This window comes from Drosophila mojavensis, unplaced genomic scaffold, assembly GCF_018153725.1.
Source record: "Drosophila mojavensis isolate 15081-1352.22 unplaced genomic scaffold, ASM1815372v1 contig_74, whole genome shotgun sequence".
NCBI lineage: Eukaryota > Metazoa > Arthropoda > Insecta > Diptera > Drosophilidae > Drosophila > Drosophila mojavensis.
The window spans coordinates 1031985-1059570 of record NW_025318899.1 but is presented as its reverse complement, the minus strand read 5'-3'; the positions used below and the strand labels follow the sequence as shown (position 1 = coordinate 1059570).

The following is a 27586-nucleotide window of genomic DNA, read 5'->3' as shown; positions in this document are numbered from 1 at the left end:
GGCAGTTATGTTCTATGTATGAGAGAGTCTTATTAATTGTAAATATAAAATATATATAAAGAGAGATAAGGCCTAAGCTGTCGGGTATTATGTGGAAACGAAAGAACTCGGCATTAAGCCAGATATAGAAACACAGTCCTCAAATTTATAGTTTCGACTGAGTCATGGCCTTAAAATCTGATCATAAAGTGTGCTATATAAACCTTAACAGTTTTTCTGAGTAGCTTCAGCAACATAGAATGAAATAGGAAATAAACTTTATGATCTCACAGAGAACAACTACTCAAGTTCCCGCCCGAACCTTATCTACTTTACTTCCGACTCGACGAGCGACTCGAAAGTGTGAGCTCTTCTTACCCAATAAATTGTTTTTAATGTCTTTCTGAAATAAATCAATCCGCAACTCCATCTGTAGATACACCTCTTACGCAATAGATCACCTTTATAGAACAGTTAAGCTTTCAAAAATTTATGGTTTGCTGACTCATGCGTCGAACTATCCGTTAGGCATTCAAAAACTCCATCGACGCTCGAGCACTTTAAAAGAGTTTCAAATGCTGTCCGGGATGACATGAAAGTTTTTACTTTTTCATTGTTTTATGACTGCAATCGACACTCTCAACTCGAAACCATATATAAATGAAGCGCAATGGCCAAGAATGCAATCTGCAGCCAAGAGTATCTGTTATTTCTGTTAGCAAAAACAAAAAACAAAACAAAAACCAAAATGAGCTAGAAGAGGTCCGCAAAGAATCACAAACTACGAAAATTCCAAGAAAATGCACTCGACTTGGTGGCAGCGCGGCGAGTATCCCTAAATGACTACAGGAATGCACAGTAAACACTCCACTCAATGACCCGGCCATAAAAGTTGTTTGCTGTTAGAAAGAAAAGAGACGAGACGAGACGAGAGGAGAGGAGAGGAGAGGAGTCGCGTCGCATCGTCTTTTCGAATTGGGTTAAACAATTTCTTCACAGCGGAAAGTACAAAGTGTTGAAATCAGCATACGGTTGCAATATGTGCTCTTCGGGACACTCGGACTGCCGGACAGCCGGACAGTCGGACATTCATTCAACATGCACTTTACACATTCATTCATGAGCTGAGTTGTGGTCAGAGTGAGTCTGGGCTGGGGACGGGTTTGGTCTGGCCTGGTTCGGTCTGGTCTATCTGTTTGTCTGGCCGTCTGGCTTGTCCCGTTTCATCAATGAAACTTTATGACTAACCAGAATCAAGTCACAGCCAGGGCCGAGGGCCGAGTCACTGGCCCGCACAACAAAAGATTCGGTTACAAATCGAGCAACGACTTTGACTCTGCGGTAATTGCAGTCAGCGCCGAGAAGAGCGACGAGCGAGTCGGCGCTGCAGGAGGCAATGCTCGCACTCGTACAGCGGATACTTTGCCGAGAATAAACATTCTTGAGCTACTGTTACGCGGCAGCCGAAAGTCGACGACGACGACGATGACGGAGACGGAGACGGAGACAACTTCATCAGATGCGCACATAATGCCTGTACAAGTCGGGTATCGAGTGTCAAGAGTGGCCCAAAATGCTCGCTTGCTATCGAAAGTTGTTTTTCGTGTCTGCAAGATACAAGATACAATTGTAGCAAGTTGGCGTGCTGCCTGGCTGCTCGGCTGCCAGCTTGCGTCACAATTGCTGGCATTCTTGAGAAAGTGTTGCAAGCACTTCAAGTGACAACCACTAACAATGCAACAATTTACAGCAGATACATCACCTACAGATACAGCTTAAGATTCGGGTTCAGATACAGATACAGCGCTTACAATTACTGCCAACAACTCACTTCCCTTAGTTAACTTTATTTTCTTTTCGTCTTCTGCTGCTTCTTCCTCTTCTCCGTTTATCAATTGTGCGTGTCCGACACTTTTGCCGCGTAATTGCAATCAATGCGCTTTGTTTTTGCCCGCGTTACAAGTTGACAGTCGACAGTCCACGGTCGAGAGTCGAGAGTCGAGAATCGAGAGTCGAGATGCAAAGCATTCGCCTTGGCTGCTGCATGACTCAGATGGGGAGCTACGAGCTCGACTTCGGCCGTGTGGACCCCAGCGTGGAGCATGCAGGATGCTGTCGAAATGCCTGGGAACCAGCGCAAATTGAAAACAAGTCGCTCAACAGACTGTTTTCCTTGCAGATGAGGGAGGCATTCCGATAATGATAGAACATTCATAAAATCGAACAGGCCTGATGTGCTTAGTGTGCTGCGGATGAAATACCCTTGCGGGTGTCCATTGAATCTACCTAGACAGATTATGGAGTTTTTACTCGCAGCGGTTTATAATACATATAAAAGAAGATTTTCATTTAGTAAGTTCTGATATCGTTACCAATCATAAGAAACTATATTACTCCAAAAATCTTTTTCTTTAGAGAAAGGAATAAAGCAAATGTCAACATTCAGGAAACTTGATAGGTGATCCATAATATACATGGTCACAATATGACATAGTCAAGAGCCTAGTTTGTTGCTGATCGATAAGACTTGGCTAATTGGTAACACCAGTCAAAATACAGCCAACCCTCTCATACATATATCAAGATGTTAATCTAGTGCATTACAGGCTGAAGTGGCAAGCAGCCTATGGTCATATAGTCATAGACTTTCCGGTTGTTAATACTTATCAACAGTATATGGTTCATAGCGTAACAGTTAACAGTTATTTTACGTTTATGCATGACACATTTCCTGTGCAAATCACTAAATGCCTCAAGAGCACGAACAACTTCTCGCACTTGCTGCTCTTTACATGAGGGCCAAGTTCACTCTTACTCTATCTAGATCAACGACCTAAGTCAATGATTTAAATTGATAATTTGAGGCGCAAATTAAGTCAGCTGAATTTCGCGCGAGCAATTGGCATAAATTGATTACAATTGATGTAAGCAATGTTTCGCCATTGACGTCAAGCCTGCGAATTTCGTGGGGCGGAAATTCTCGTGACGCTGAGTAAGCCAGGTATGGCGTTAATGAATAATATCACACCTTGCATCTTATCACACGCTATCAGCTATTGCAGACACAACGGTGCCAATTGATTGCGTCAAAAAAAGTGCTGAAATCAAGGCTGTCGATAGCGCAACACCAGCCAGCGCTGGCCGATGATGCAGTCGAGCCATCAACTAAATAAATCAATCAGCTGCTGCCAGCAGCCATCGGCAGCCACATTTTCATTTTCATTTTCATTTCCATTTTCATCTGTCTGGCTGTTGCTGTATCTACGAGCTGCCGCGTCACGTAGCCTTTATGATTGATTTGTTTATATTTTTAGCGCAAAACTAGTAAACAAGTCTAATATCTGAGCATCAGATAAAGACAATCATTTGCATCTATAAATATATGGTCTATATATATGGCACATGGTCTATTTATATAGATTGCACAACGGACAAATTCCACGAAAAAGTTAAAGTTTACTTCGCAATATACAGCCATATATAGATATATGTACATACTCATATCTTATCAAAGTCGACGATTGTAAATAAAGCCCACTCTATCTAAACGATTCGCATTATATAAAACATTCATGCAGAAATGCGAAAAGAATAAACAGAGAGGTTAATGCGAGAGCTCTGATAAGATTAGATATATAACTCAATATATATGTGCATGTATACAGTTATATGGAATTTCACGTTTAGAGCGGAAAATCCATCTCGTTTGTGGCCCACTCTCAGCTCATAAATTTCCAGCAAAGAATTCCACAAAACACAAATAAATTCATAAACTGTCAAGTTGGCAAAAAACAAATCAAGTAAAAATTTTGTGAGAAACAGACTGCACAATACTCGTTCACAGACCAAAGGCGGCTGTGTAATACAAGTCTCTAGCCCTTATGAAATAATGGGTGTCGGAGAATGTATATGCCTTATTCCAAGTCAAAATACTTTGATTTCATTCGGATAACTAAAAAAGAACAAGACAAAACCAATATACCCCTTTCATTACATGAAAGAGTATACAATTTATTTTGCACAACCCTTGAGCAAATATCTATGTATATCGCAAAGTTAAGAAACAAACACAAATTCTTGATAAGCGAAATTTTCAACTGGTTTCGTAAATATTTCTCTGGAATTTATATTAAAGATAAGCTCGCTAAATAAAATATTTTCATACACATCCAACCAAGGCTGAATAAAGATATATTCATTTGCTTTTATAGAGAGAGTTTCAAGACTATAGACTCAGCTCGATCAAGAGCTTGTATTAAATAGAGTGAACCAGATTTCAGGATATATATGAACAATATATGATAATATATAATATTGATATTTTGATATTGAAGTGGATTACGTTCTTATTCATTATATACTCAGTTGCGACTGCAACGTCTGCAGTCCTACTTGCTTAAGATCAAATGTTGGCACAGACTGAAACAGATTATAATGGCGAAAGATAAATATTATTACTGTGATATCATTTGATTAAGAGCCAAACGAGGTTACTCAGACAAATGATATGCAGTACATGATATCACAAATGATAATACACAAAGCTATTCGAGTTTATATGGCTCATAAATATGGGATTATTGGATAAACGCATGCTAGACAGGCATCACAAAAAGCTGAAAAAAAAAACGATTGCCTTTGCTACGATCAACTCAATAGATATTTAAGCCAACAACAATAAACAAATCTCGTCCAGCTCTCGGCTGTAATAATCAAATAAAAATTTAAGCTAATTGGTCAATAAAAACTTTTACACGATTATCGATGGCAGATCAGAAAACCCCAGCCCGACCAACATCATGTCAATTTGCATCATTTTATACCCATCGAAAGTGGAAATGCAGGGTATATTGATTATGAAAATGTAGCCATGCCCATGTATTCGTCTATCCATGTTGAGGTGTCCAGTTGTATTGAAATATCAGCTCTATGCTGCATCCAGGGTATCTCCTAGTCAAACTACCTCCTCTCGCCTAGAGCACATTTACTTGTTTGTGGCTGTCTTTACCAATTTGTCTAAGAGACCAAATCACTGGATGGCTGTTGAAATTGTTGGCGATAAATCAACGAAATACGGCGCCCGCCCGCGCCCATTGCGTAAATCAAAAATTTATGTTTAGATTTTTGGAAAATCAGAGAAAAAACCAACAAACTGAAAAATATATATACATAAATGAAAAGTTTATGGATAGAAATCTTTTGATTGTGTACAAATTTGATGCCCCTGCCATGATTTATAAGGTCAGCGCGAGCATCGGAAATAAACGCAAACTACAAATTCGATGAGACACGGCCCGAAAAAACGGGGGCCCGGGGCCAAAACGTGGGCGCCCCTAACCAAAAAATATCAAAAATGAAAAAAAAAAGATCTCGATTCGAATCATTAGCGAGGCAGCTGACATATTTTCCGATTTATGGGTCAGTTGTCCTATACAAGAATTTTGGCTAAATGCGGCGCCTCATCTGCATGATAATGTTAAGTGTTATGCGACAGAGGTGGCAACCCTACAAGCAGATTAAAACGACGCACAAGGAAGCTTAACATTAATGTATTGCAGTTATAAATATATAAATGTGACAGCATGGCGAAGGCAACTCTGCATACTCTAAATAATAATGCTTAATGATATTCAATGAAGGTGGCAACCCTGCATAGTGATCGAAGCGGAGCTGAGGATGCGAGAGCTATAAATCTGTCATCTCTGCGACGACAGCCCTACATAATCTACATATATACCCTAATGATATTCTTAGAAGGTGACAACTCTGGTCGCCGATCAAAGCTCAGTGTCGTCGAATGCCATAAATCTGTTTCTCTTTCTGTTTCTGTTTGTCGCATCTTCTATAATTTAACAGCAATTTATTAAATGCCCCCATCGAGCTTAATCTGCACTGGAAAATCTCGGGGCAACTGCATAAATTAATTAACCGAAAAAAACGAAAGAAAAGCGTTGCAGGAATGCGTGAGATATTTTTTGTGGAGCAACCATGCCGCCTGCTGCTGCATGCCCCAACAATTTGCCAGGCGGCGAAATATCTTGCAGATGCATCTCTATATATATAGTATATAGCGGTGCTGGATCTCTGGCTGTTGCTTCTGCATCCAGCATCTGCAACGCTTGACAGCGCTGATTAGCGCATTCAGCGGCAGCTCTCCAGCTAAATTTATGGCAGCTGTCCTAAACGGTCGTCGCCGGCTGGAAAACAGGGAAAAACATTTCCCAAACTGCAATTGAAATTATTATGTAATCAAATGGTGTTTTCGGACAACAAACAGAGAGAGAGAAGGAAACTTAAGGAAAGAATTCTTGAATGTGCCACACGTAATCAACATCAAAATTTGGGCACAAGAATTTCACATGACGTGAGGAAAATTTGTTTTTCCTCTAGTGAATGCCGCCAGGTAGAGAAATTAAGGAATTAACAACACGTACAAATAAATTCTTCAGTTCATGCTATGCATTTCCACTTGCTTTCGCCGTTTGTATTCTGTAAGATGCATTTTCACTCGTCTTTTATGTTTCTTTTCTCTCCTTTTCTTTCTTTCTGTGTTTTCATTGGACTTTATGCAAATTTTCACAGCAAGTGCTCATAATTTTCAATGCGACAGCAAAAAATGTTGGCGCCAGCCAGCTATGCAGCCAGCCAGAGAGCTTCGGCGTCTTCCATTAGCGCCACACACTGAGGATAAACAGTGCGGGAGAGGGGAGAGGGGAGAGGGGCGTGGTCAACAGGCAAATCTGCTTACATGCATTTCAATTTATGACCCCGAAATGTTTGCCATGCACAATATTTCAGTCTGAAGTGGATTTTGACTTATTTGCCATGGACTTCCACTTCAAGCTCAATGACCGTTCATACACAGACTCACGCACACATACATATGCAGAAAATTGCATTTGACGCAGTTTTTTGTTGACTTTACAGAAATATTTTGGCATTGGGCCACTCATAAATCAAAATCTGTATAAATAGCTAAATACTTGATCATACAAAGTCAATAAAGATTGCAGTGCATCATGATAGTCCGATTGGTATTTATAGATAAGCAAAGGAAGTCATTTCCTATCTTTGAATTGGCGCCAAAGCAATAGCAGTATAAGCGTAATATAAGATCAATAACTCCTGTTATGCACACATACAATACAATTGTCTAAGAGTATGTTAAATTACACAGCACAAATACGCACACACCCTCACAATTAAGTCTCTTCTACAAGCTTACTTATACGCATATGCTCTCTCTTACAATTCACTTCTCTGTATTGAGTGCATATTAAAATTGCCGCCATGCTCACAACGAAGTGCGTAGTATAAGATCAGTAACTAAATGTATGTATTCAACATGCATAATGAGTAAAGTGCTTAATATAAGTTAAATAACCATTTAAACGTCTCTTACATATCAACATGGGTGCTTTCCTATTTTACTCACTTGCGCTCTCCCGCTCTCTCCTTATACAAACTGAATACGCGCCAATTTGCTGGTAGTGAAAAAAGCTCCGCAGTAATAATTGAACAGCGCGTCCTCGGCTGATAGTTAATTTAAAAAGTGAAGAACGAGTGTTGAAGTGATTTATGACACTTTACTCACACACTGCACACACTATAAAAGTATTCAACGTACTGCAGTTAAATGAACTTGACAGAACACAGAACACAACCGATCAACAGGACAGACGCGCACTGACTGACTAAATTGCCTCATTAGGCGCTCACCTACGCTAAGCCGGCATTCTCACTAATACAATTACAATTCAGAGCACAACTATTATAATTCCTTTGTGCTCACTATTCGCACAGCTCACTCAAGATTTCGGCTGCATGAGAACATAGGTAACGGGATCAAAAGCACTGCGACCAATAGTATAGAGGCAATGAGCTAGTGAGTGAATTTACTAGGTGCTCGCCTGCATTAAGCCGGCATTCTCACTAATACCATGAAAATTCAGAGCATAACTATTATAATTCCTTTGTGCTCACTATTCGCACAGCTCACTCAAGATTTCGGCTGCATGAGAACATAGGTAACGGGATCAAAAGCACTGCGACCAATAGTATAGAGGCAATGAGCTAGTGAGTGAATTTACTAGGTGCTCGCCTGCACAAAGCCGGCATTCTCACTGATACAATGACAATTCAGAGCAGAGCAATTATAATTCCTGTGCGCTCTTCATTCGCACTGCTCACACAATGCAATGGACAATTGAGTTAATTCTGTCTGCAGTGCTGCCATACATAATTGTTGTTGTGCTGTAATAGGATAAAAACAACAATGCAAATGGCGTTGAATACGCTCTCAAAGGGTATAAGAGCAACGTTTAATATATAACATAGTTTTAACATATAGCAGATGAATATGATATGCTCAGATGCTGTTCATAAGACACTCAATCAACTCTTGTAAACTAAAGTCACGTATGTTCATAAATCCACTTAGAAACTAACTTTATGAATTCTCTGAAGAGAAGAGTTCATGAATTCAATTGTTTTTTGCACGAGCTGAAATTTGCCAGTTTCAGTTACAGCTCGAAGAAGGTTGATTAACCCCTTGAGACGATGCCAAAGCAAAACAAACGCGACTCCAAGATGCAAGGCAACCACAGAGGGGCGAAACCCGGAGCAAGAGAGACCAGAGGAGAACAAACTCTGGCTAAGGGCAAGCCCACAGATACAGAGAGCTGTAAACAGCGAGAGAGCTCGCAACTTGAGCTCTCAGATAAATTCAGCAAAAGTTGGCATCCCTTTCCCATCGCTGAATGGGAGCACAGCACAGCCGGGCGAAACAACCCCAAAAATGAAGTTCAATTGCGGGCAAGTGCAAGGCTGACAGCAGGCAGGACACACGCCAGCGGGCAAGGACGACGGCCGCCCACCCACACGATTTGGCATTGAGCAAAATATAAAAAAAAAAAAAACGTCGTAATCGAAAGCCCAAACAAAAAGGATGCAAACGATGTCAGGGATAAAATTGAAAGCAAACATAAACAAGTCGCAGCCACCACCCAGGAAAAGCGTTCAAAGTTTTCCAGGGAGCAAAACTGTTTTCTTTACTTGCCACGAGGAAGTAAAAAGAAAACTTTGCATAACTTTGGCCCAGCCAGCAAATGTGCAAAAGTGGGCAAATGCAAATGTGGAAGCCAACAATGTCTTAAGATGTTGGACCACCCAAAACGGCCAAGGCACACACACGCACACACACATAGACTCATGTGTATATATGTGTATAGCTATAGCTATATAGCACCCACCCTAATCATAAATTCGCTTTGAATGGCGTCAACAAATTCATTTCGCATCACAGCGCATCTGATGAATGACGTGACTTTGACAGCAGCATCAGATACAGCAGCAGCAGCAGCAGCAGAAACAGCAGCAGCAGCAGCGGCGGTGGCGGTAGTAAAAACCGCAGCACTTATGTCTAACTGTCGAACAGCCATGGCCAGCATCCAAGCACGGCCAACTCCATCGAGCATCAGGCACTCAGCATTGGCAGCTGCGTTGCCTCAGTTGATTTTCTGCTGTCGTCATCACCCGGCCGCCCGCTCTAAGCCCCCTTTCAATGTTTACATAACATGGCTATGACGACGCTTGCCAGCATCGCCAGCATCGTCGGCCTCTCCAGCGCAGGCTCACACGCATGCCCCATTCAGCGAGGGCCTGGGACAGGACAGACACGACGACGACGACGACGACGACGTCGACTGCCGGTGCCGGCAAAAAAGGAAGGCAACAAAAAAACAACAGAGATTCACAAATTTACGTTACGCACCCTGGACTGTGGCTAGGTATCTATACAGGGAGCTACATGCATACACATGTACATATATATTTACACATGTATGTATGGTATGTATGTATATATCCTTGAGCTGGAGCTGAGCATTGTGTATGCCTCGCTTTTGTGTTCACTCTCGTCCACATTGCATTGAACATGAATGTGGAGTGGGTAGGGTGGCTCAATGAGTTTGCATGGAAATCGCAAAGGAAAACTATCGAGATACTCTAGATACTATAAGTATAACAAGATATCAGCCAGAGTTATTAACTCTATTAGATATATGTATATGCGAAGATATAGATATATGTATATACCTTTATATAGCTATCGAGTTTTACCTAGAAATATTATATACGATGAGAACTCAAGCATGAGTGCTTTAACGAGAGTGCCCACCTAGTAGATACCCTGCATACTGCAGAAAACTTCTGGCACGACATGCGGCGCTTTAGATACTATAACAGACGTACGATGGAGGAAAAGACGGAGAGATGAAGGAACAAACGGAGGAACAGATGATACGACAGTTGAAGGTATAGCTGGTGGGCATCTCTCCCACTAGCGCTAAGCTAGTGGACAGCCTAGATCAACTCAGTTCGGTTCACCTTTTGACACCTGCCACGCCTCCATCTGTCAGCTGTTACAACACAATTTACACAAAACCAATATACCCCGAATGGCCATTGCAAAGTGGATATAGCTGTAAGTCGGCTGTAAATAATTGTTGTTAATTTCCATGGAGCACACCTCGTGCTGTGCTGTTCGACGTGGAAGTGCATCCGCGTGTGCGGCTGAACTTTCATTGCAATGAATGTCATATTTCACGTACCTGCGCACTCCTCACTCGATGCAGATGGAGCGTGCCGCCCGAGATGAGGCCGGCGGTGGTTGCCTTTGCGTGCATTGCCACTGAATTTATGACGTAGTGCGTCGGCTGTTGCTTGACCAGAGCTCCACTCGAAGTGGAAGTCGACGTCGATATTGGAGTAGTAGCTGTAGCAGTTGCTGTTGCTGCCACAGGCTGTGGCATGGCCAACGTTGTTGCCTGAGCCGGTGTTTTTGCAACATTCCTAATTGAGTTTTCTGGTAGTTGGTTTTCACTTTGGCAATCCATTGAAGGCAATGCCAATTCGAGTTGTTGTTGTTGTTGCTGTTGCTGTTGCTGTTGCTGTTGCTGTTGTGCAATGGACATGCTCGTAATTAGCTGCTTGGCTATTGATATTTGGACTTAACTTATGTCTAACGCCACATCAACTAGATCGAAATATACATATACGCACGCACACATGTACGTGTATGTATATGCCGTTGCTTCAGCACGAACTTTACGTCAAAGTCAATTCCGCTTTTGCTCTGTTACGTGTGCAAGGAAATCTTTGCTGTCGCACGGCGCGCGAGTTCAACTGTTACTGAAGCGTCGAGTCCTGCTCAGCTGCCTCGCCGGTGGTTGTTAGCCAGGGCGAAGTGTTAGCTTTATCTGGCTTTTATCTAATGTACAGCGCAGGGGAAGTTCGCACGGCACGTGAGCTGCCATGTCAAAATCAAATGCGGAGCAAAACTCCACGAGATTAAATCGAAAACTGTAGAAATGCGCACAGCTAATTGGCTGGGAATTGCTTAGACTTACCAACTGCCAACTGAGTTCACTTTTGAATCCTTCATCAAGTCGCCCCAGTCAGGCATCTCACACGAATATCAACTTTTCGAGTTCAAGTATTAGAACTTTGACTAGACTTCCAGCAGACTGAGAGACTTGAACAACTGGGCAATTGGGAGAAATGGACGCGAACCTAAAGAGTCTCAGCGATGTCGACCGCAAGACCCTCAAGAGGTCCGTGATGGTCGCCCACGATGCATCGAACACGGCTCTTGTGGCGAAGAAGCGCGAGCTGCACTACTATGCAGCGGAGGTCAACACGGACATTGAATATCGCTCGCAGTTCAAGGTGACTTGGCGAGCCACTTAGCTAAAGCTGAGATAAACCCTAATGCCTTGCCCTCAGGTAAAGGAGAACGTTGATGGCGAGGAGGTGGACTACACCCCCAATACCCTGTCCGAGTCGCAGTATACCGACAAGTTCATGAAGTTCAACTTGCACTTGATGCACAACATAGCCACGATGCAGATGTATCACACGCGGGGCAGCATGCTGCGCTCGAAGACCAGGTCGAGCATGCGAGGCGGTGTGGGTGGCAATAAGCAGTCGATGGATGAGCTCATCAATGGCGTAAGATCTATCCAAGAGCTAACCTACCCAACTTACCCACAATGTATTTCTGGGGACTCTCTCGCCCTAGATTCTCTATGAGGCGATCATCTTTGATCCGGCGGGCGCCCACAAGGATGAGGAGGTGCCGGCCCACATGCCCGTGCCCTTCACGAAGTCCTTTGTCAAAGTGACGATACGCAAATCAGAGTTCATCGAGCTGCACTCGCAGATCAATTCGACCGTGGCCAAGGGCACAGAGCAGGGCAACGCAGTTGAGGCGGACAATCGCCTCTACGATTACCTCACCGTGGGCAAGGGCAAGGTGCGCCGTCGGTCCGACAACGATGCCCAGACAGATATAGTCCTGACCAACAGCCGGGCCGTGAATACGATCTACGTGACCCATGCCACCGTGGGCTCGTACGTGTCCAACTTCGAGATGTACGACACCCTGCAGGGCGTGGTCAGCAAGCAGACCCAGATGACGCAAAACATGCTCAGCCAGGCTGGTCCGCCGGGCGGTACGGAGCCCCGCTCCACGATCGCGCTCGAGGAGGAGATCAACGAGCGGAACAAGGTGCGCTCGGTGACCCAGCAGCTGTTCAAGCATCCGGTCTTCAAGAAGGCCATACTCTTCATTGGACGCACTCTCTCCAGCAACTTCTACAACACGGGCATGCAGCGATTCCGCAACTTTCAGAAGCCGAATCGCTGCTCGACGGAGGTCGAGTACAAGTACTCGATGAAGGTCCTGTTCCGCCTGATGCCCAGCCAGGTCAACGACGACCGCAAGGCGGTTAGCGATATTAGCTTCTGTTATGCCAACAGCGACATTGTGGCGATTAGCTACGGCCTGTTCTCCTTCTCCTCCCAGCATGTGCCCTCCACCGGCGACGTGTTCGTGTGGAGCATCAAGAATCCGGGCGAGCCGGAGCGTGCCTATTACTATAAGACGCCCGTCACAGCCCTTTGCTTCTCTCCCTACCTGCCGTCGCTCATCGCCATCGGCATGTACGACGGCTGCGTGGAGGTGAGAGATGTGGCAGACGACAGCAACATGCCCATTGCCGTGTCTCAGCGCAGCACCTCGCCGGGCTGCTCGCCCGTGGTCGCCATACGCTGGCTGAAGCAGGTCGGCGACGATGATGCGGGCGAGATCGATCCGTTTCTCAGCCTGTCGCAGGATGGCTCGGTGACACGCTTCCATCTGGGCAAGAGTCCCTATCTCCTCGGCTTCACACAGATGACTCTGGAGCGCATCGAAGGTCATCCGGAGGGCATACACGTGCCCATCTCCCCGACCATGACCGTCGCCGCCAACAGGCACCCGCAAGGACTCTCCCTCACCACGCATCCGGTGGACAACGACATCTACTACATCCTCACCGACGAGGGCTGCATACACAAGTGCTCCATCAACTATCAGCACCAATATCTGGAGGTGCTCAAGTGCCATGACGGCGCCGTCAACATCATGGAGTTCTCGCCCTGGTCGCCTAAACTCTTTCTCACCTGTGGCAACGACTGGTAGAGGCCTCAAGGAACAACTCATCTAGCTCTACCTTACTCATTCTCTATCTCATTCTCTCAGGTACGTGCGCATCTGGGTGGATGGCATTACCCGACCGCTGATCGAGCTGCTCGATGACTTCCAGCCCATTCACTGGGCCAAGTGGAGTCCCATCAACTCGACAATTATTGTGTCTGTCAATCGGAATACTTGCAGCATTTGGGATCTACGTCGCAACATACTCAAGCCCATGGGGAAGCACGATATGGACGCCTCCTACAACACAATTGCTCAGTAAGACACCCTCGCCAGCCGCGATACCCTGTAATTTAACTCTCTCTCTCTCTCTCTCTCTCTCTCTCTCTCTCTCTCTCTCTCTCTCTCTCTCTTGCAGATTCTCCAATAGCGGCACGGTGTTGATCGTTGGCAATGAGCGTGGCAACGTTTTGTTTGAGGCCCTCAACGATATGCCCTTCGCACCACATTTTCAGTACGACGAAATGGAGAAGGCCATTTACAGGGCCATTGGCAACGATCAGGAGTTGTTCATTGAGCTCAAGAGCATCGGCTTCTTTGGCTATCCCAATAAGAAGGCTGTAAGGACCTAACTGTTTCGTCCAAACTATGTCTAGCATTATAAATAAAATCTCGAGATTGAGGCTTATATGAAATGGTTTATTGAATGGGATCAGTATAACTTCCTAGGGCCCATGGATGTTTGGCTACTTATTAAGAAGATACCATTATAACATTATTAGTTTACTTAACTTATTACACATGCCTTGCAAACTCTCTCTCTCTCTCTCTCTCTCTCTCTCTCTCTCTCTCTCTCTCTCTCTGTCTCTCTCTCTCTCTGCGCTCAACAAGTAAGACATCTCGGCCACAAAAAAGTTAAGGACTTGGCAAGTTCGAGCTGGAGGTATTCATTTCACGCGGACCGCAAACAAAGCACAAAACTCTTAAAGCCTTCGATCCTACTAACAACCCTTAAATATTGCTTAATAACGGTTTGCAATTGGATCAGTTGATGCGTTGGATAGTCGGCTTGTTGAACAGTTCCGCAAGAGAAGAGCTCAGGTTTCGTCGGCCGAGCAGGTAACCCAAGAACCCAATCGCATAAGCACTAGGGCAAACACGATGACCCGCCGAGCGAGAGTTCTACGAGCTCTTCGAGTGTGGTTAAATGTCAAGCGACGAATGCCAACGAATGCCAACGAATGCCGACGATGGTGGTCAGTGTGTGGTTTCTCCGGGTGTTAAATAACAAATAAACACTTGTGTACACATTAGCATGGGAGAGAACAGAGAATTTATTAAGAGAATTTATTAAAGAACCCGAATGGGCGAGATGAATAGAATATGGTATAGAGACGGATCAAACGCCGACCGCTGAGATAAAAAGCGTGTTACAGTTTTTATATGCTTGCCCAAAATAGAAATAAATGTCAAAATTTGTGGCTCATAAATAAGAGAGGGATTGCAGTGAAAGAGGGCAGAGAGAAAGGGGAGAGTGGGGGATGGACCACCATCGCTTATGGCTGTAAATTACCCAGCACATTCCTCAAGCTGGACCCGGTCTGGGTCTCTGTTTCGGTCGCATCGCTTTGAGGATGTCATCATCAGCAGATAGCCAATCCTTGTCCGACTTAATTGTTGTTGTGAGGCTTGTCGTGCTTGTCGCATTTAATGAACATTTAATTGTTGCCCACATGTGCGCCAAGCAATGCCCGCAATGTCCAGCCACTGAAAAGGGGGCGCGGCCCAGCCAGGCCAGACCAGCCCAGCCCAGACACAAATTGAAAACAAAGTGCTGCGGCCCACTGGACACTCGTCGGGGCCAAGCGAGCGCCTTGACAAGGCGACAAACGAGCTGACTGTAGCTAAAGATGGCCATGACAAAGTCAAGCCAAAGCAAGTCACAGACGACGGCGAGCGGGCCTAAAGGCCAGCCGATGAGCCAGACGCAATGTCATTTTTGCTAAATAAAAGCTGCGATTCATCAGAATCGCTGAGATTCCCAGCGCCAAGTAAGGTCTGCAGCTGGATGGCTGAGCGCAGAGAAAAAAGAAAGATGCTTTGCCGATTGCTAAAAAGAAATGCAGTCCGAGTTGTGCTAGAGATGGACGAGAGAGGCACGACATGGCACGACGAGAGCACGAACAGCTCGTGAGGCTACAAGAGAGAGAAGAAAAGTTTGAAAGGGTCGTACGATTCACTATATGATATAGCCTAGACTCAGACAAGAGAGGACACGATCACACAATTCTTATCAACTAATCTCATTTGAAGTCTCCTTGTCAATCAAGACTGTCACAACCTCAGACTCCGCGTTTGCATATTGAAAAACCATAGTCAATTGAAAAATGCCTTTAATAATGATTTAATAATTGGCATAACTGCGATCAGGAGGCGGGGCCTTACGCGCGCATTCAGCATCCGATGAGTCTCTGCAACAGATCGTAGATCATATAGACACATATCTACAAGCATCAACACAATTCGACTTCATACTCACTCAACATCGGTTATATTCACGACGTCGTCAAAGCGGATACGCAGAGAGCACACCAGACACTCGGAATCCAAATCCAGGAAGCACAACTCACAATAGATGCCCCTGCAGTTGGGCGTTTTGCAAACGACGAAACTTCCGCTGCAAGCAGAGAGGATTTTATATTGCCAAGTGGCTTAAATAGAAGGAAGCTACGGATTCTGCTCACTAGATCAGTCTTGACTTGCAGAGAAGACAGTATTTGCCCTGATAGGCGCCGAGGTAGCCTTTGGTGAGTCTAGCAAGGAGTATCATGAGATTATATGATCAACCATATGTAAAGTGCCGCTAACGCACCTGTACAAGGCTCCGCTCATCATGGCTATGAATTGTGTTAGACACTTGCAATTATCCGGGACGTAAAAGTTGAGTAGCTGCGACCGGCATCTAACCCTACGGATAAAGACGACTGAGAGACGGAAATAGAAGAGGAAATAAGAAAGGACTGATCAGCTGCAGATGGGTAAGAGTTTCTACCTCTGCCATAGCTCAAGCGTTCGTGCAGCAAAACAGCACGACGTCGCCCATTGGCTGGGTAAAACGTGGACATAACCTTGTGGCCCACGCGATGGCTGATTGGTTCGCCAATGATCAGAATCCAGGCCAGCAGGCACAGCATCATAATCTCCCAGTAGCGCAAGAACTTTGGTGGCCTGGGCAGTGGCAAGCAATGTTGAATGTCCACAATAAGATTCTTGGTCAAGGGCTCGAAGGCCTGCACCAAGTCACGCAAAAGGTCAGCGATGAATCCGCCTCTCTTAATAACAACCTTCGTATATTCGGGTGCTGAGGAAAGAAGCGGTCAAATAGCTGAGACAGACATCAGATTCAAGAGAGCTTACGCTCCAGCTCGGCTGTCTTGTGCAGGTGGTAGGTCAAATTAGCGAGCATCCAGGATAGGCCATAGTCGAACACGCAAATGGTGAAGAGCTGGAAGCTAATAATGAGCAGAAGCACTATGGAAGCATTCGCATGACGCGTCTCGCTGGGCAAGAGGCGCCACGAGTCCAGCTGCAAAGGGAAACTGAGGAAAGTACTCGATCGACACAAGCTGGAAACCAATTACCCCGACGAAAGTCTTCCGCTCGGTGGGTCGTAGGGGCAGGAGATTTTCCGTCAGGCCAGTGGGCTTCTCCTTGTTGATGTCGAAAAATTCCTTGGTCAAATAGTAGTTGCGATAGTGATTGCTGTCCAAGTAGTTGACGTGAAAGTAGATCGAGTGCAGCACCAGCAGCCCAATCAGCAGTGCCAGCACAGCCGCCAGCCAGATGTAGATGAAGAGAAATATATGCCGATCGAAGTCGGCGGCGATATTCTGACCGATATCGCTGCCCGAGGCGCCGCTATTCTCATCCGACTTGGGGCTATGATCGAACGTAATGCTCACCTCGAACAGGGCGCGGATCTTGCCGAACATCTCCATGGGCCCTGCGAACAGAGCGCCAATTTTAAAGACCTCTCACTCGATGGACTTGCTCGGACTCGGACTTACGACTGAAGACCTGATCGACAATCTGTTGCTGCTCCTTCAGGCTCACGTCAAAGAAACTGGGCAAATCCTTCAGGTTCGAGCAGAACCATTCGATGTGCTTCTCGAGGGCACAGACGGACGGCTGCTTCTTGAACTTCGCCTTGCAGTCCTGCACGCTGATCATGCCAGCGCCCATGCACCGATCATAGGGTGAGCCCACCTGGTGCTCAAAGAAGCTCTGCTGGTGCAGCAGCCATTGATCGCAGCTCTTATAGCCAGAGTCTGTTCGGAGTCAATGATGGAGCGTAAATCTCTTATAGCTATGGAGGATCCCACTTACAGAGCTGCCAAATGAGTTCCTCAATGCTGCGCAGTGCACGGTCCAGGCGATCCATCAGCTTTCTCACCTGGCTCAGGCAGGTGTAGACCGCCTGCTCGACCACATAGACGGGGGAGCCCATGATCTCGTGCATGGGCGTCAGAGCGGCGCTGAGCAGCGTTTGACCACACGACAAACTATATGCCATTATCTCCATATTGCCCAAGATATTCGTCACAGGACCCAGAACAGCGAGCAGCAAGGCCAGAGAAATAAATAGCTCGCGCCCCGTATATCCAAAAATGGAGACCAAACATAAAACTCCAATTGATCTGTAAAGAAAAGTTAAAGAAGAGGAATAGAAAATATAAAATGAAACACCCTACAGCTAGTAAGGTCTTATTGTACGTACTGGGTCGCACGGCTGTAGATGATTATGAGCAACAGCAGTCCAAGAAGCACAATGCAAAACCACTTGAGGTTCAGCTCTTCGCGCTCCTTGCGATAGTTGAAGAGATACCAGAGCAGGATCAGGACGATGCCCGATATATAGCCAATTATTGCATAGAACATTAAATTGCTTTGTGGGGGTGAACGGTGTTTCGGATCCGGCTCACGATTCCCCTTGGGATCCATCTTTGTTGAATAAATGGCCGTTTGGTTCCTTTCAAAAGATCTATGCAGCGAATACATATTTCCATATCTAGGCGCAGAACCTGAATTGGACTAGGGATAATCGAAATTCATTGCTGACAAACACTACCAAAGGAAATTCAAAGTTTACTGTTTTCTTTACGTAGTCGTTCCCTTGCTTAGCTGCATTCTTATCGCTTGAGGGCTCCCGGTCGGTCTTCCTGCTTGATCCAGCTTCTATCCGTACAGCCTCCGATGATGACTGGTACGATGAATCCAAGCTATATTCTGACATTTTTATTGACCTTGCTATACTTTAGAATTGAGGCTGTAGGACCGATATGGGCCTCATTTTATTTCCTTTCTGAATCTGAAGTATAGCGCAAAGCAAAACATATTTCGGAGTGAGCTCAGAGAGATAAGACTGGAAGAGTCTGTTAATGGACTAAACCATCATGTATTATTAAAAATAAAAGCATATTTATCAAGATTACAATTCGATATTAAATATTTTATTAACTAGGAATAAAATACTGTTCTGACATCATTATAAAACCCTATGAGTATATCCATCACCTCCACTTCCGCTCATCTCTTCATGGCTCCTTGTTGTCCTTTCGCCTGCGATACTTGGCACAGTAGGTCCTCTTCCATATTTTGCCATAGGATTCCGTGTTGGCGTCATCGGAGGAGTCTCTGAAAAACCGATTGTTACATCTGAGGGATATCAGCGATGTCTACAGTAAGGCTTACTGAAGCTCAGAGATGTCGCTGTGATCGCCATAGTCGATGGGTCGCTTGCAGAGGCAGCACTTGTGATGGGACTCGCCGTAGCAGCGCTGGCAGTAGAGGCCCCGGCAGCTGGGCGTGTCGCACTGCACGCGGTTCGAGCTGTAAAGGGCAGTAGGTAGTCCTGGTTGAGACTGACTTGAATTGAGGCTATCGAGGTACTACACTAACGAGCTCAACAGCTGGGCGCACAGTATGCACGACTCCTTGCGGGGACCACCCGAGAGGCAGAGGCAGCAGCACCACCTGAAGAGAAAGAGACGTGAATAGAGACAGAGGGAGAGACAGAGAGAGAGAGAGCTATGCGACGAACCAGCATAATTTGTTTCTTATCCAACTCCAGCAGCAGCTGTAGCAGTCCGAGTTTTTATACATAAACGTGGCTCTTATCTTGCGGCGCATCATCTTGAGAAAGCTGACTAGGAGCATTGGGAATATATCAGAATATATACCATATATAAGTACTATCTACTGGGGCTGTATCGATTTTAGGCAGATATATTCAAAAGTATTTTGAAATTAACTAATGATCAAGAGATTCAATGGAACCAGTAAGGAATCAGCTTAATAATGAACTTTACTTCTTGAAAAGTCAATCACACGATGCTATAAAGTTTCAGGCAGTATTAGTTCCACTAAATGGTTTAGCTGTTAGTGAATCATGACACCAAGGGAACCAGTGAATAAGATGAACAATAAATTTATGCTTAGAGAGTGAAATGATAGACTGAACTTGAACTAGAATAGAACTAGAAATCTATATTCTGACCAGTAAATAGTACGCATATGACCTATAAGCCCTATTGAGTCCATCTTCGGTATGTCGGGAGCTATTTCAGAGTTCCTAAGCAGAGAACTAGTTTATGACTTTTCTTTTCAGCTAACTAAACCAGATAAACCAAATTCCCATATCGTATATAAGTATAGACCAAACCTCTCTTCGCAATGATCTTGTTGTGCAGATAGACCGCTCGTACATGGGCTCGCTCCGGATAGTATTGCTGCATGATCGCATGGCGCAGGCGCAGCAAATATGGTTCCGCGAGGAGAATGACCCAGGCGAGCAGGCAGAGCACCAAGATGGCTATATAATATCTGAAGTCCGGCTCCACGGGCTCGGGCAGGCAGCTCTTAGAGTTGACGCGCGGCAGCTGGGACATCGGGCGGAAGGCGTTGGCCACGCCCCGCATCACATCGCCCACGAAGCCGCCGCCGTCGACCTGCACGTCGAGAAAGGGCGGTATCTCGATGTCGTCCTGCTCCTCGCCATAGAACGTGATCATGTCCAGCAGCCAGAAGACGCCGTAGTCCACCAGGCAAATGATGCCCAGCTGCAGGCAGGTGTTGAGCATAAGGGTCGCATTCTCGGCCAGCCGCACAGACTCCAGGACTGTCAGCCGAATGCTGCCCAGCTGCAGCGATGCTCGAGGATAGAGTTGAGAGAGGATCAATATCTGGAGAGCTCTCACCTTGCGGTACTTGAAGTGCTCCAGGCCCTGCAGTGGCATGACCGTCGGCTCGCCCCTCTCCCGGCACTTGGCGTCGATGGCATAGAGCGAGCGGGTCAGAAATCTGTTTTGATAGCTCAGACTGTGCATGTAGCGCAGATAGAAGTAGATCGATCTGTGAGCGAGAGAGTTCGAGTTGTGTGAGACAAAGAGAGCAGAGGTTTATGATAGACTAATCACTAATCAAGTCCCAGTCAAGTCTAGTTTCTAGTTTCAATGAGTCTGTATCTGCCTAAAGAAGAAGCTCTACAGTTTTTCTCTCTGCATTGCCCATCAGTCAGTCCCTCCCCCAGTCAATCATGGCTGCCTACTTTATAAATATGGTAAACACCATGATCCAGCAGAGCAAATCCAGCCAGCTGTCGAAGACCATAAAGGGACGCATGCGCACTTTAATGTCCTGAATGATCTCTTCGCCCACATCCGAGAGATTCCTGGATGCATTCGTCTGGAAGTGGAATTGGTGCTCGAAGCTGATGGTAACGTCGAACATTTCTTCCAGCTGTGCGACGAATTCGTAGTAACCTGATGAGCGAGAGAGAGGTGGAGAATGTATGAGAGAGATAAGCAGAGAATAAACCAGAGAAAGATATTATATAGATATAAAAGATGAAGGAAGGAGCAGACAGATTTAAAGATAAATTGAGAGATCGAAAGAGAGAGACGGAGAGAACCAGACTCACGCTCCAGTATGGTGTCCACGATCTCCCAGCTGCCATCCCAGACTCCTGCGCAAAACACATCCACCAGCTTGGCAGGATAGCAAAGAGCCAGAAAGATCTTCGTGGCGTAGCAGAGGGCCTTCAAGAAGCCGAGGCGAGCGCGGCACTTGAGCATCGCCCGCTTCGCCGCCTTCTGGCAACGCGTCCAGGGCGTGCCCAGCTCCGAGTTGCACAGCTCCAGGATGGCCTTGAGCCAGCCGGCGCAGGCCTTGAAGGTATCAACTGCAAGGGAAGCAGGAACACTCAGGGAGAGAGTGAGAGAGAGAGAGAGAGGGAGAGCCAGACTAACCGATAATCATGAGATAACTTTGAATGCGTAGCAGCAGATCCAGCAGCTGGCGCATCACGCGACGTAGCTCGTCCAGCAGCTGCTCGATGGCCATTTGGACGGCTCGCACCGGCTCCTTAATCATGTCGATCATGTGGCCCAGTGCCTGACGTAGCAGCTCCTGGCCGCAGGCCAAGCTGCGCAACAGAGCCATCAGATTGGCCACGATGTTGGCAATGGGTCCGCGGGCGGCCAAGAAGAAGGCCAAGGCGATGAGCAGAGCGCGGCCTCGACTGCTGCCCAGCGAAGGCAACGAGAGTGTCAGTATGCAGCTGCGAGGGCAGGCGAGGATTAGAGGCGATCCACAAGCGGATGCACTTGCTCACCGCACAGAGCGACTGAAGATCATCGTGGTGCCCAGCAGACCCAAACAGACGTAGACCAGCGAGCGCTGCGTCACATCTCGTGTCCTGAGCCCCGGATGCCACTCGTACCAGAGCAGGATAAGGCCGATGCCCGTCAGGTAGCCGCAGATGGTGAGGGGAATTATCCATTTCAAGGGCCAAACTTCGGATATCTGTTGCTTCAGCTTAAAATCTTTCATAATTTCTGAGTAATTAACACAAGTGACATTTGAAGAAAAGAATGTCTTCAATCAGATTCTTATTGGCCGAATGCCTATTGAACAAATTATTATGTTAAATATTTGTATTTTATAATTATGATATATTTAAAACATTTGCGGCTCATTCAAATTTTGTGAAAATGCGCGCCAATCTACCATGCCACTCATAAGCCCGCTGCTACATCACAGTTTTTTCTACAATTGTTTCGCTTTATGCCAGTATAACACTTCGACTGTCTGCTTGATTTAGGTAGCTCCGTCAACAGCTAATTGTTACAGCACTGTTCAGACCAGCGCGAAATCTTTCATGCCCATCCCAAGTTCGCTGCTACAGCACCCCCATGAACAGTATGGCTGTTTCACTCAATGCAATAACGAAATGCTTAGCACTCCAGCTGACTGCTTGGCTCGTTGACGTTTCAAGCAGTTCAGTGCTTTGCAGCACTGACAGCAGCTAATTGCTATGCCACTTGCTCAGCCGTTGAAATTAAAACACATTTCGCATTTTCTGTTTTTCTTTTCTTCTCTGTTGCTTCACTTGCTCCTTTAGTTTTTATTCTCAATCAAACCACTTGCACGCAACTCTTTTTTACATGTCTCAAACCTTAATTTTCATTAACAAACTGTATTTTCTTTTCTGGTGTTTTCTCTTTGTTTTTGTTTTTTTTTTTTTTTTTTTTTTTTTTTCTTGCGAATATTAAATAGTTAGTTTGTATGTTGTGGGGACATTTTGAGGGGGAAATTTGTTTTGGGGGAATTTCCATTTTTGTCAAACAGCACGCGATTGCCTGCTGAATGTAACGAACTTTTGCTTTTTGAACTTAGTTTTAGTTTCTCTGTTTATTTTACGTGCTGAAAAATACAACATTGCAGTCGAATTTTAGACAGTTTATATATATGTATGTATATATACCTCTTCGATCTTAGGAATTGTATGTGTGTCTGTGTAGGTATTTTATGCTCATAATAATTTATAGTTGTTTTTTTTTTTTGCTTAAAAACTATATATGTAAATATATATATTTATATATATTATTTATATATATATATATATGTTTGTGTGTTTGTTTTTGTGTGTTTTTATGGTGTTACAAAGTACCTTTAGGGCCAGGTTTATGGAAGGTTGTAACTTTATAATGCATGTATATATATATGTATATATATAATATGTATATAGGTATACAAATATGTAGGTCTGTACATATAGATTGCAAATTAGTCTGGTGTATTTGATACTTTATTCTTTTGCAGAAAGGTAATTGAATTACGTTTACGTTAAGAGTTTTTTTTTACGTTTATGTATATATTTTTATTTTTATATATATATATATATAATATTTATATATAACTCAGTCTAGCACCCCTAGAGATTGAACTTGGATAAAACGGATCGATTCGCTCACGAATTTATCAATATACAATGTGGAATATTCCAATACATGTAGATTCATATACACATATGCATACACATACATATGTAAGTATATATGCAGATAGTTGTGTATGAACTCGTTTCATATTGGCTATATATATGTACATATATATCTATATATAAATATATACGTATAAATATGTCTGCATATTAACTATCGGTTAATGTTTTGCACTAAAAAATTTGCCATAACTAAATAACACGCACACATGCATACTCCCTCTCTCCCTTCCTCTCTCGCTCTATCTCTCTCTCTCTCTCTCTCTCTCTCTCTCTCTCTCTCTCTAACCCTTTCTTGAACACAATTGAAATTCCTTGTAAAGTTTGCCAATAAGATTCCAATATGGATTCCATTTGATATTGGATTTTATTTAAGTAAATCAAACATTTCTATCTCTTTATCTCTCTCTCACACACACACACAAAATCCAACTGAAGGAACACACACTCTCTTCCATTCTCTCACACTCTCTCCGCGTTTTCAAGCTCGAACACAAAACGAAATTCCGATCAATTAACCGCCAATTGGAGTCTAATTAGGATTAGGATTCTATTTGAATAACGGGCACTCATTTCACTCTCTCTCTCACACATACAAAGTTGAACACAAAACGGAGTTCCTTGTGGTGTTTGCCAATTGGATACTAATTGGGTTTATTTAATACTAGATTAATAAATATATATGTAACATTCTTTCTCTCTCTCACACACACATTCCGTAAATTTCTTGCCATCTTTGCCAATTGTATTCTAACTAGAATGCCCCATTACCAATTGGATTCTATTAAAGTTTCGATTTCAACCTAACCTTACATATAAATCGTATACATTTGCCCCGGCTTAAGAAACTTTCTCGCAAGTATTTAGTATATGCTATGTCTCTGTGTGTGTGTTTGTTTGTGTATATATACTTCGATATAATAGGGGAGATATCGACAAAGTTTAGGATCTAAACTCTTCTACTGGTTCACTAGGCACTTTCTTCTTCTTCCTTTGACAGAGCTGCAAAAATTAGATATTTCTAATGGGTATCTGAGGAATTGTGTATATGGTGGAGTCAGGGATTGTATATATACGTATATATAGGGCTTAGGATTGGCTACATCCTCACTCTCAAGTCTGTGTGGACTTCGGTTTTAGGTACTGCAGCACAAATCAAATGAAAAACTTTTCTGCACTATGTCAGGCATAATACCTTTGCAGAGGGGCTATACGAGAAGTTGTACTGAGAGAAAGAGAGAGATAGAGAGAAAGAAAGAGAGAGAGAGAGAGAGAGTGAGATATTCTAGATCTCTATTTGTCTGCATAGAAACAAGTTTTTAGCTCTCTTTGTATCTTTGCTCACTGAAGATGCTGACTCGACTATATGACAATTTTCTCAGCCCCTTACTTTCTCTCTCTCTCTCTCTCACTCCCTCTCTCTCTCTCTTAATGTAGTTCTGCAAAGGTATTAAAACTTCGGTAAGCCGAGGTTTACTCCAACTCTATCTATCATTTTCTTTCAATCGAACTGCTCTTATATTCTCCGTCTTTCCTTTTCTCTGCTCTTCTCTTTCTTAAATAGACATCTACTTTTTCGTTCAGTGTAAAGTGTTGTTGTTGTCGAAACCTATGCTTAAGTTCTCTAGATTTTGCATTTCGCATTTTGTATGTGGGGAGGGGGGAAATGTTTGGATGATGGAACTAGTTCAACTTGGATAATGGAAGTATTTCTCTTCTTCTTCATCATCTAGCTTTCTTCTTCTTCTCATTTAAGTCGAAACTTAAGTAAAAACGCAGCCAATTTTGTGAACCAAAGCGAAATAAAAACAATTTTTTCATAATTTTTTGTAGTTTTTGAAAATTTTATGTTTTTTCATTAATATATTTTGTTTTTGTTTGATTTTTTTTTAATTTGTAATTTTTAATGATACGTTCTCAATTTGTTTTTCTTCTTCTTGTATTTTTTGTAACCAATTCAATTTAATTTAATTATACATATACATATATATAGATGTGTGTACTGTTATATATACATATATATGCTATGTGTGTGTGGGTGTGTGTGTGAGTGTGTTTTTTAATAATTTACATAATTTGCTCTCACTATTTAGTTTTTTGTATGTTTTTGTTTTTGCTTACATAACTCTCTTTGCGATTTAATAAATTATACAATTTTTGTTAAGCTTAGTTTATAATTTAGTTTAATTTAATTAAATTTTAATTGAATTAATTGTATACTTGCGTAACTTAACTGTACTATATATACGTGTATATATATATAGGTAAATTGCTGCTACGGCCACGCCCATCATTGAAAACAAATGTGGGACGCGATATGTATGTACAAATGTATTTTTTGCTTTCTTTCATTACCACTCTCTCGCTTTCGCTCTCTCTTTCTCTCACAGGCTTAAGTCTAAGTAGTTTGAGTGTGTGTGTGTGTATGTGGGTGTGTTGTAGGCGTGGTCTAGGCATAACTTAGGCTTTACAATTGAACTAAATACGCGCGAGTTTTAGAAACTTTTTTCCATTTTTTTATAAACCAAAAAAATTCATTTATATTTTATAAATTTTTTAAAGTTAAATTATTTTTTGTTTAATTTATATTAAAATTCAATTTTATACCTGTTTTTTGCATTACTTTTCAAGCTAACTTTACACTGCTCTCTCCCTATCTCTCTCTCTCTTACTCTGTCTTATGCGAAGCAAAAACACAACAAAAAATACACAAAAACATAAATACAAATATATTATTTATATATATATAGTTTTTTTTTTTTTTTTTTTTGCAAATAAAGCCAAATTTAATTTAAACTAAATTTTTTTTACATAATATATATATATATTTTTTTTTGTATTTATTTATTTTTTATTTTTAGTTTTCTTGGTTTTTGTTTTGCTTGCATAATTTTTTTTTTTTTTTTTGAATTTTTTTTTTCTTTTCTTTTAAATAGTTTCTCAAAGTCTTATACGTTTCTTTATAGGGCAAAAAAGCATTTCATATAAATTAAATTAAAGAAATCAAAAAACAAACAAAAAACTTTGAACAAAAATTCTTACTAGAACATTTTTTTTTTTTTGAGCGTGCGCTGTGTGGCGCCATCTGGTGTCGCCCGCGCTAAGCTACGGTTATTCTATTTTCTCTTTCTCTTCGATTTAGGCATATTTTTTTTAGTTCGCTTTAGACGTGCGCATATAGCTAATGTACAGTTATTCTATACACATACATATATATAGAATTATGTTTACATAAATATATATGCATATATATTAGATTTACATAGATTACAATTTACAGTTAGGCGACAGAAAAACAACACACTCTCCTTTTTAATTATTAATGTATGTATGTATGTGTGTGTGTATATATATTTTTTACAGTTATATAATTTTACATATATATATATATAAACATATATATCATTTGCTAGTTTTGAATACAATTTGAATTTAATTTATTTTAGTTTTAGTTTAGCTTATGTTGTCCCACTGTGCTGTGGCCGCTGCCCAATGGCGCCGCAGCTTTAGCTTCTCTTCTTCTTCCACTTCTGTAATTCATTTAAATTGTGACTAACTACTAGCTAAAAAAAATTTGTTTTTAAACTATGCCTACAAGCTGCTGGCGCCATCTATCGGTGCAAATAGGCACTAAATAAGCGCAGCTCGCCTGCACAGTGGGACATAAACATTTATAATTTGTATTTTTTTTTTAATTTTTTTTTTTTTTTTTTTTTTTTATAAATATGTTTATGTGTATGTGTTTTTGTGGTAATAATTTAATTTAATTTAAATTAATTTAGTTTAAA

At 43.0% G+C, this 27586-nt stretch overlaps 4 protein-coding genes across 5 annotated transcripts in view; 1 reads left to right on the top strand and 3 right to left on the bottom strand.

The window, feature by feature from the left end:
- LOC6586436 (breast cancer anti-estrogen resistance protein 1) overlaps nucleotides 1–11092 on the bottom strand; it is a 41357-nt gene extending 30265 nt beyond the window's left edge. Inside the window, exon 1 of the mRNA XM_044010226.1 lies at nucleotides 10590–11092. Coding sequence (XP_043866161.1) covers nucleotides 10590–10952 — 363 coding nt within the window. The 5' untranslated portion in view covers nucleotides 10953–11092. The remainder of the gene's footprint in view (nucleotides 1–10589) is intronic.
- Nucleotides 11093–11415: 323 nt separating this feature from the next.
- Nucleotides 11416–14144, top strand: LOC6586434 (dynein axonemal intermediate chain 4). Its single transcript, XM_002012011.4, has 5 exons — nucleotides 11416–11706; nucleotides 11764–11988; nucleotides 12059–13497; nucleotides 13562–13774; nucleotides 13875–14144. Exons 1-5 carry the CDS (start codon nucleotides 11539–11541, stop codon nucleotides 14086–14088), a joined length of 2259 nt encoding a protein of 752 aa, XP_002012047.1. The 5' UTR covers nucleotides 11416–11538; the 3' UTR covers nucleotides 14089–14144.
- A 1688-nt stretch (nucleotides 14145–15832) lies between these two features.
- LOC6586433 (DC-STAMP domain-containing protein 2) lies at nucleotides 15833–18835 on the bottom strand. Of its 2 annotated transcripts, none has more exons than XM_015160353.3 (11): nucleotides 18606–18835; nucleotides 18234–18547; nucleotides 17843–18153; nucleotides 17524–17784; nucleotides 17098–17459; nucleotides 16874–17042; nucleotides 16509–16817; nucleotides 16329–16440; nucleotides 16201–16269; nucleotides 15996–16133; nucleotides 15833–15927 (listed from the first exon to the last, which is right to left on the bottom strand). In XM_015160353.3, exons 1-11 carry the CDS (start codon nucleotides 18747–18749, stop codon nucleotides 15861–15863), a joined length of 2256 nt encoding a protein of 751 aa, XP_015015839.1. In that variant the 5' UTR covers nucleotides 18750–18835; the 3' UTR covers nucleotides 15833–15860. The 2 variants fall into 2 exon arrangements, with proteins under 2 accessions (XP_015015839.1, XP_015015840.1); XM_015160354.3 differs by having other exon boundaries at nucleotides 18618–18835.
- Nucleotides 18836–18944: 109 nt separating this feature from the next.
- Nucleotides 18945–22401, bottom strand: LOC6586432 (DC-STAMP domain-containing protein 2). The gene is made up of 10 exons (XM_032733277.2): nucleotides 22128–22401; nucleotides 21763–22073; nucleotides 21435–21695; nucleotides 21063–21276; nucleotides 20713–20866; nucleotides 20178–20655; nucleotides 19557–19662; nucleotides 19415–19489; nucleotides 19208–19345; nucleotides 18945–19150 (listed from the first exon to the last, which is right to left on the bottom strand). Exons 1-10 carry the CDS (start codon nucleotides 22343–22345, stop codon nucleotides 19051–19053), a joined length of 2055 nt encoding a protein of 684 aa, XP_032589168.1. The 5' UTR covers nucleotides 22346–22401; the 3' UTR covers nucleotides 18945–19050.
- Nucleotides 22402–27586: the final 5185 nt, after the last annotated feature.

Excerpts from the sequence above, each read along its gene's own strand:
- LOC6586434 (XM_002012011.4), top strand. The coding sequence starts at position 11,539 with ATGGACGCGAACCTAAAGAGTCTCAGCGATGTCGACCGCAAGACCCTC. Across the intron at positions 11,707-11,763 it reads AATATCGCTCGCAGTTCAAG|GTAAAGGAGAACGTTGATGG; the intron begins GTGACTTGGCGA and ends CCTTGCCCTCAG. Across the intron at positions 13,498-13,561 it reads CTCACCTGTGGCAACGACTG|GTACGTGCGCATCTGGGTGG; the intron begins GTAGAGGCCTCA and ends TCATTCTCTCAG.
- LOC6586433 (XM_015160353.3), bottom strand. The coding sequence starts at position 18,749 with ATGTCAGAATATAGCTTGGATTCATCGTACCAGTCATCATCGGAGGCT. Across the intron at positions 16,134-16,200 it reads TGCAAGTCAAGACTGATCTA|CGGAAGTTTCGTCGTTTGCA; the intron begins GTGAGCAGAATC and ends CTCTGCTTGCAG. Across the intron at positions 15,928-15,995 it reads GTGAATATAACCGATGTTGA|AGACTCATCGGATGCTGAAT; the intron begins GTGAGTATGAAG and ends GATCTGTTGCAG.
- LOC6586432 (XM_032733277.2), bottom strand. The coding sequence starts at position 22,345 with ATGAAAGATTTTAAGCTGAAGCAACAGATATCCGAAGTTTGGCCCTTG. Across the intron at positions 19,346-19,414 it reads TGCGCCCAGCTGTTGAGCTC|CTCGAACCGCGTGCAGTGCG; the intron begins GTTAGTGTAGTA and ends TGCCCTTTACAG. Across the intron at positions 19,151-19,207 it reads AGCGACATCTCTGAGCTTCA|AGACTCCTCCGATGACGCCA; the intron begins GTAAGCCTTACT and ends TCGGTTTTTCAG.